The following is an 8,549-nucleotide window of genomic DNA, read 5'->3' as shown; positions in this document are numbered from 1 at the left end:
TGTTTATCTGTCCTCACACCCTCAGATGTTGTTGCGTGGAGGCACTCCAGCCCTCCTCTGCCTCCGGATTGCCAGGACCCTGCACCCCAGCATCACCCACACCGCTCCCGTCAGGTTCAGCTCCTTTGCCCACGGATGCCAAGGCCGACCCTCAGCCGTGCCTCTGCTTTCTCACCTCCCAGGCAGTGGCTGCGCTGCTTCTGACCCTTTTATTTTTATTTCTCCTCATCGTTCCTGAGTCTCTCCTTACTCCAAACAGGGGACCGAGCGCCCCAAGCTGCTATTTGGGAATTAAAGAAAAAAGAAAAAACATTTGGATCTGCAAGCCACTAGTGATGGGTGGAGGCACTTCAGCTCGTGGCTTCTAATTCCCTCTACCAAAATACATGCGACGGATTACAGGAGCCACAGGCCATAGCCAGAGCCTAATGCTCTCCATCGCTTCTGTTGGAGAAAGTTAAACAGGAAATAAAAAACACTTCATGTGCCAGAAGGATGGGAGGGCAGGAGCAACCGGCTCCACCTGCACCATCAGAACCAACTTTTTCACTGATATTTTGGATTATACCAAATAAAGGAGGTGGCTATAAGGCAGAATCACACAGAATCACAGAATTGGTTTGGTTGGAAGAGACCTTTAAGCTCGAGTCCAGCCGTTCCCCCAGCACTGCCAGGGTCCCTACACCATGTCCCTCAGCGCCACCTCCACACGGCTGTTAAACCCCTCCAGAGATGGGGACTCCACCACCTCCCTGGGCAGCCTGTTCCAGGACCCAAACAGCAGTATAGTGCCCAAGCCCCAAATCTAGGGGACTCCCTTTACTGAGGGATTTTCTCTTGAGTTCAAGTGGGGATGCTGTGACTCCTCTTCTTCCCCCCTCCTCCTCCTCAGCTCCTACAAAGAAACCCCAGGTCAAAACCGACCTGTTACCTGCAGGCACATCTCACAGCCCCGGCTTTCAGGGGAGATCGAGGGTAACTCAGACACTGCCGGCGCAGGGGTAAGCAGGAGAAAGAATTTATTTACATCTTTCAAGCAGTAGAATAGCTACAGCAATTCACCGGGAAGAAACTCCTGGGAGAAGACTCAGCGTGACATGCCTGCGGTGCCCCGCACACGGGGAGACCCACAGTGTCTTGGGTTGGTACAAAATTGCTGTCGCTTTAGAAAAGGTGAGATTCACAGTAAAGTACCAAAGGGGAATGCGGCGGAGAGGAACAAGAGACACGTGTCGCTCCGGGACCTCATCCCTGCTGGTGTTTGGTCCTTGAAAATGCACCGTACAACAACTCTGGTAGAAAAGACAACCCCAAGGGCTCGATGCATGCAGAGGCACGGGGTTTCTACATCTACTACAGGGCTCAAAGCCTTTCAAACCAGCGCGCGGGCGGCTCTCCTGGGGCAAAGCTGTCTGCAAGCCCTGTCCTGCCGCTGGGCGCTGCGTGGGGTGAGCCTCTCTGCGGGGAAGGGTGAGACACGAGAGCCAGGCAAGGGAGAGCAGGGAGCAGCCACCCTGCCTGGCACTCGGCTGCAGCCAGGCTGCTTTTATAGGCTAAACTCGCCCCCCACCCCTCCATCATCTCCTCCCCCTCTGCCCAGTACTTAGAAAGAAAACAGCACACTCATTGTGGCTGTTTCTAGATTTGAGTTTAAAACCAGCCCAGACCTTCATCAAAGGGTCACGGGAAAATCAAAAATCTTTCTTCAACAGGATTTTTTTGCAGGGTGGAAGATTTGCATCCTCCCAGCCCAGGAGCTCCAGGGAGGATGGAAAGGCCCCCAGGGACAGCTTTGAAACCTGGCGCTCCCTCCACTCCCAGCCAGGAAACTCCCATCTGGAGTGGGATGCTTTCATCATGGCTTTCCCTGTGGGCAGAGATCTCGCACAGCTGATGCCCAATGGTTTCTGGCTCTATTATCTGGAGAGTGCCAGGACAAAGCTGCCTCGAAAGGAGGGAGAAAACACCAGGGGCTCCTCTGAGAGCATGCAGATGTGGGTGGCTCGGCTGGGATAAAAGACTCCTGAAGATAGGCTGAAGTTTCGCACACGGAGCCTGGGCATCCCTAAAAAAGGCAGTCCGCTCTCCCTCCCCTGCCGCAGGGCCGCTCTCCACGCCAAAATAAAAACAGTGACATTTCAGCAACAGGAACTTGCCCAGGCTGCTCTCATTAATCAAACGGGTGGCAGGGAGCGACAGCTTTGCTGCCCTCCTGCCAAGCCACCCATGGCAGACCGCAGCGAGTTCTGTGAACACAAGCAGCCTCATGCCGACTTCCTGAAAGTCGATGCTAAAATTCAGCACTCTTTGTTTTTTTAAACCTTTAAAAATACACATCTTGCTTTTTTTCTTAAATATATAGTCTACAAAATAAGGCAACTCGAGGAGACGGAAAGAACGTCCCCATTGCTTAGGTACTGCATCCTACTACCAAAGAGGGTCACAGTACTTCCAGTTGAGAACAGCCACTCCACAGCCACAAAGCTCCTGCACGCGAGAAGAGGAGCGACACGCTCAGATGCTGCTGTAAACCTTGAGGGAATGCTTGGGCACTACGCTGGGCAGTCCCTGCCCATGTCCCCAGGAAGGGAAGGCTCTCACCTCTCACCACCCTGAGGGTTCATGGGGAGGGAGCTGCTTCTGCCAGGGACGCTGCAGCCGCTTAGGGCACACACACCCCCCCCACAGCTCCAGGGGGCCTCAAGGACACAGGCAGCACAGAAAATGGAATGACTTGATCTCTCCCCCAAACTGAAGCGCACGTTAAAATAAATCTTTGGGAGAAACTCTTATAACACGACTGTATCTTGTAGCAGTAAAAGCTACAAACAAGGTGAGCACAAAGGAATGCCACTCATCCCCAGCACGGACCCTGCTCAGTGTCACAGCATCTCCTGAAAACCAGACTGTACAGCAGCTTTTTCTAACAGGGGTTTCATCTCACTCTATGGAAGAAGCACAAGTGAATGTTTACCCCCCAACCCCTCTTTTATGTGTATTAATGCTGGAAACGGGACCTTCACCTTTCTGAGTTTTGTAGTGTACACGTTCTCCATGTCGCTCACCAATCCCTGCTGGGCTAAGTCTTGCTTTTTAGAGCTTTATTTCTCTAAGAAATAAATTTAATAGAAAATAATTAATAGAAAAATCCCCTAACCTAGAGCGTAACCTGTAGTAAACAGTACTGTGGAGCAAGAGGATGGGGCGTTGTAGGCTCAGACAGAGACTGGGGGTTGTATGGGGGCAGCAAGGACATCATGGCAAGCTGTGTAAACCCAGTAACATCATCACCCAGGTCTGAATCACTGATCTGGCTGTGGACCACAGGCAGGAATACTTTATAGCCTCAAAAGAGAGAAAAAACCCTTATTCCAACAGACTGGACCATATAAGCAAAGATCTTTTCACCCTGACGCTGGCTATAACCACCCGATGTCACCCAGCACTCCCGGGGAAGGGACTTTAGATACCACATGATCGCACAGCCCCAGCACCGTGCAGAGAAACCAGTCCGTGACGGAATTAACTCTTGGTCCTTGGCAAAAGCTGTTTAGTTCTCCTATTCCGAGAGAAGGGGTGGGATCTTGCTGGAAAGCAGAGTGTACACGTACGGCCAGATCTTGTTGGTCTCTGTCCCCGAGAAGGAGTGAAGGATGCCCCGGCTCCTGGAAGAGAGGCGGGAGGAGAAGTCAGCACCAGCCCCTCTGGGGACAGGGGTGTGTGCAGGCAGGCTGGCAGGGGGCAGCCCGGCCAGGCTGGAAGCTTACCCAAGGCTTTTTTTTCGGGTGGAAGCAGGGGGATAACGGGGATGAGCGGTGGCTGCTCACTGGGAGGAGCCCAGCTGCACTTGCACGTGGATGAGCCAAACCCAAATAACCACGAATGATCCCTTTACCCAGGATGACAGCTCACCCTTGTCCCCCTAAAGACCACTTGCTCTCTAAAATGCTTTATAGACGTAAATCAGCAGGACTGATTCATGTGCTTGAGCAAGTGGGAAATTCATGGTCCCAGTTCTCCCCCCTCTCCTGCAAGGGACCCACATGGAACACTTCTGCTTCTACAAATGCTCCCGGGCGCTCACTTCCTTTCAGCAGTGGATGGCCACCCTACAGCAATCCGTCCAGTCCCAACTCAACCAGGGATGATGGCCCTGAAAGACGTCTGCTCCCAGCAGACTGATCTGAACCAGACCTGGGGTCTTGCCCTTTTCCCACCCTCTTCCCAATCACCCTGTCCTTTACCTAGACACTTTGGGGGCCTGGGGAAAAGGACCTGGGGGGGTTGAGCCTGGAGCAAAGGAGGCTCCGGGGAGACCTTCTGGCTCTGACAACTCCCTGACAGGAGGCTGGAGCGAGGTGGGGGTCGGTCTGTGCTCCCCAGGAACAAGTGACAGGACGAGAGGAACCGGCCTCCAGTTGCACCAGGGGAGGTTGAGGTTGTCCCTGAGGAGCCATTTCTGTCCCGTTGGGGTTGTGCAGGCGTGTCCCAGGCTGCCCAGGGCAGTGGTGGAGTCCCCATCCCTGGAGGGGTTTCCCAGCCGTGTGGAGGTGGTGCTGAGGGACAGGGGCAGTGGGGACCTGGCAGTGCTGGGGAACAGAACAGGGGGACTCGAGGCGCTGGAAGGGCTCTTCCAACCCAAGCAATCCTGTGATTCTGTGATCACCATCCCCACCCTCCCGCAGACCCTCGGCTTGCTCAGTGATGGCTCTGTGTGGACAGGGCAGGGTCTGAGGCACCTCTGAGCTTCTCCATCTTGTGCTGGAGGACGCTCACCCAAAAGGAAGGTAAAACTCTCAGCTGATTTGGTTTGGAAGCAAACAGGCTTCCACCCTGTGCAGCAGAGGTGGGGGGCCAGAAGGGATTTGCAAGTACCTTCTGCCACAGCCATAAAATCCCTCCCACTGCCAGCACCAGCAAAGCCCTTTGAGCAGCCCTGCACAACAATCAGGAGCTGTGACTTTCTTTACACCAGCCTCCACCCTCCAGACAGGGTCAGGGCTTGGCTACAAGGAGGGGCTGGGCTTTGTGCCACTAAGTGCAGTGATCTACCCCCCAAAGTCTGCTGGGGGCCGTGCTGGGACTCCCCTGGTTGTCAGGATGAGGCCATGGGACCGGCTGGTGGAAGCAGCACTCGTGCCTGTTTTTACGGGCACGTCATTGTTTATTCACGTGGTCCAACTCACTTGTACAGCTCTATTACTGGCTTTGCAGCATCTTTGTATTTTCTGAGCCTGGCAGCAACAGCCTCAGGTTTGTCGTCCTCACGCTGGACCAGCGGCTCGCCCGTCAGGTCATCGACACCCTGCAGAAAGGCAAACATCATCCCTTGATGGAGGCAGCACCGGCCCCTCTGCCCATGCTGCAGCTCCCCGCCACGCAGCCACTGCCACATGCCTCAAGCTGTTTCGCATCGATCGAGCATCCTTGGACAGCAGTTCACATACATCCCATTGTCCTAATCAACGTTTAGCACAACTCCTTCAGGATGGCTCCCCAGGGCAAAGCCCGCCGGTGCTCAATGCTTCCTACCTGGGATTTCCTCCCCGATGCTTTTTTACCATCTCAGCTCACACAGAGAAAGGCTTCTCTGGCCTTTTCCTTCCGTGAATTGCTCCCAGCCACCACTGCCACGATGCTACGGGCCCGTACCTGGATGTGGGGGGGGTTGAAGTCCATGTTGTACACCCTCCCGCTGGCAGGGTGGACCCAGCGGGCGCTCAGCCGATCCTTCAGCGTCTCAAAGGGAATGTTCAAGCTGATCACCAGGTCCAGCTCGCAGATCCTGTCCAGCGCCTGGGCTTGCCCCAGCGTCCGAGGGAAACCTGTGCAGGCACCGCGACAGAAAGGGGCTGTCACGGGAGGCACGAAAGCAGCAGTGATGGAGTCAAAACCACCCACCCCGCAGCCCTGGAGCTGTGAAACCACCACGACTCCTCGCTGCAGCACAAGCGGTGTGAAAGACAGGCATCCACCATATGGCTACAAGAAAAAATAGCTCCGACAGCACCCACTCCCAAAATACTACACGGGGGTCGCTGCGGGCTCATGTTTTCCTGCAAAGTCGTGTCTGGTGCAGGGCTGGCATCCCTGCACAGGGGCTGGGGAAAGTAGGAGGGCACAGGGAATGACAAAATGAGGATAGAGGCTGAATGACAAAGAAAAACCTGAAGGAAACAGTGTGCAGTTACACACTGCTGGTTTACACAGAGGACAAGGATACTGTGAAAAAATGCAGAGCTGTCGCCCAGCTCTCTGAGACCCCTGTCCTCTGGAGGTACCGAGTGCTACCTCCTGCTCAGAAAAGCCAGTGAGTGGTGGGAGCATCTGCTCTTGCCACTGGGCTGCAACCACGGGTGCCTCTGAGCCTGTCCCCTCTTCTGTTTTCTCTGCTGACAACACCCTGTTTTCATTTTTTGAACCTTTCTTGACATCCACAAAACCCTCTGAGACCTCCCAGGCTTTTCCCAAGCAGCGTATTATTAGCTGAGAGCTTGTCAGGGCATTGTCACAGGAACGAACCAGTCATTATGAGAAAGAACACATTTAACCTGCCTTACCACGTGGAGTCGGTCTGTTATTTATCTTATCAGACGGACCACTTGGAATAAATATGTTCCTTGTCATGGCACTGCTGGAGCGGGACTCTGATTGCAGCCACCCGCCCGCACTCCCGGAAGATGAATTAGGTGGAGGAATGTGACAGCACAGGGCTGCTGGCATCGCTGTTGCCTGCATCCAGGTTTTAGCTTCCGGGGCAGCCCGTCCCTTGACCATCCTGGTAGAAGCGGAGCTCGGCATACAAAGCAGGCAGCTCCCGAAATCCTCATTACCAGCCCACAGCTGGAATTGTTTCACCCTTGCAGCACCCTCAGCAGGACCTCTGGATGCAAAGCCATGATGAAATGGGAGCTGGTTCCCAGGCCAGGCTGCTGGGGGTCATAAATCAACATCCTGAGCTGCAAGAACCTGGATGTGAGCGTGTCGAAGCAAACCTCCACTGACATGTTGAAACACCGCGGTTTTAGTACAGCGAAATGTGTACTTGTTTACGCAGCGCTTGTTGCTGTACTGTTTGTTAATCGCTGTGTTGCCTGATGAATTAAGTGGTGGTGTTGTAAGAATGATGACATTTTAATAGCGGGGATTTACAGGCATATTCAAGGCAGCCTGAACCTCCAGGGCTTGAGGTCTCTGATACCCACCCTTTGGGCCCAGGGGCGCAATGCTGCCGGATCGCCCAGTGCCAACACTGCAGGATCCCAGGTGCCTGCTGGGGTGAGAATTGCTCAGCCAGACCCCAAGCCCCAGCATGAGCCACCCCTCCTCTGCAGCCACCCAAGGCCATGTGCAGAAGCAGCTTGGACCCTCCAGCCCATGGCACTAGACCAGGGACTTTATTTCAGTTGTAAACTATTTTGTATTTTCCCTGTGAGGAGCCTGAGAGCTCTCTGAAAGCCCCAGTCTGTTATAAATCCACTGGCTCAGCCTTACCTCCGCGTTCACTGACTCTTTCAAAGAGCTGCAGCAGATTGGCAAGGGAGGATTTCTCCCCTACAACAGCCACGGCCGCTCCTCCCCATATGTCACACTTGTCTTTGCCCAACACCGCAGGTAAGTGTGACCCACCGAGCCCTGCCCCATCCCCTAACCAAGCCCCAGAGCAGTTTCAAGAGCTGCCATCAGCACTTGCCAGCTCCCAGGCCTCCGGCAGCAATGCTCCACGGCTGCTGCCACCGGTGGAGGGCTGCAGGGGCTCCTGGCAAACCCTCTGCTGCTCCTCTCACTGCTTGCCTTGCCGGTTTGCTCTCGGTGTCTTCTCCATCCACACCTCAGGTGGCCTTGGGCTTGCGATGAGCACCTTATTCACACACATACAGAGGCGGTAAGAGGTTTTTCTTGGCTTGCCTCCAGCCCCGCTCTGCTCACGGGCTCCGCTTTGTGAAACACCGATCTCCTTCCCTGCCTTTCCCATCCCGGATGCGTGCCAAGGGCTCAGCTGGACAGGCACAGGCTGCTGCTTAGGGCAGAGGGAAGAAATGCCCACAGGCAGGTGCCTCTGCCAGCAGGTCGGCTCCTGCCTCTCCTCCCACGACCAGCAAAGGCTTCTGGTTTTACTCTCTCCTGGTGCTGCCAAACCATAAGCAGCACCATAATGTTTTAAAGGGAGCTGAGGTTTTCCAGTCCTGAGGGGACGTCACCACTGCACTCACCATCGAGCAGCCAGTGCTGCTCTCGCCGCTTCTCCAGCTCCGTCATCATCACCCGCGTGATGACGTGGTCCGGCACCAGAAGGCCTCGCTCAAGGTACTGCTTTGCCAAGACGCCAACTTCTGTTCAAGAGAAGAAAAAAAACAAAGGGAAAAAAAAAAGGCATGACATTTCTGCGTAACAATCATTGCTCCCCCACAAATTCTGCCTGCTCCTCCAGGAGCTTTTCAGCATCATCCCTCTGCTCATAGCCACTGTGGCTGATAGCCAGGGGCCACGCGGTCCTTTTGGTGCCATAGAAATGGAAATGGAGAGCAGGAACACAGCAAACACCACAC

General features: G+C 54.5%; 1 protein-coding gene across 1 annotated transcript; it reads right to left on the bottom strand.

Annotated features, from left to right (window-relative positions):
- Nucleotides 1–3,559: 3,559 nt before the first annotated feature.
- Nucleotides 3,560–8,333, bottom strand: AK4 (adenylate kinase 4; the record flags this gene model as incomplete). The annotated part of the gene is made up of 4 exons (XM_010136530.1): nt 3,560–3,665; nt 5,187–5,305; nt 5,653–5,825; nt 8,214–8,333. Coding segments are annotated over 4 exons (518 nt in total), but the record flags the coding sequence as incomplete, so codon positions are not given.
- Nucleotides 8,334–8,549: the final 216 nt, after the last annotated feature.

Source organism: Buceros rhinoceros, unplaced genomic scaffold, assembly GCF_000710305.1.
Source record: "Buceros rhinoceros silvestris isolate BGI_N320 unplaced genomic scaffold, ASM71030v1 scaffold30295, whole genome shotgun sequence".
In the NCBI taxonomy this organism is placed as follows: Eukaryota; Metazoa; Chordata; class Aves; order Bucerotiformes; family Bucerotidae; genus Buceros; species Buceros rhinoceros.
Note: the sequence above shows the minus strand (reverse complement) of the source record. Positions and strands in the feature narration are given on the sequence as shown.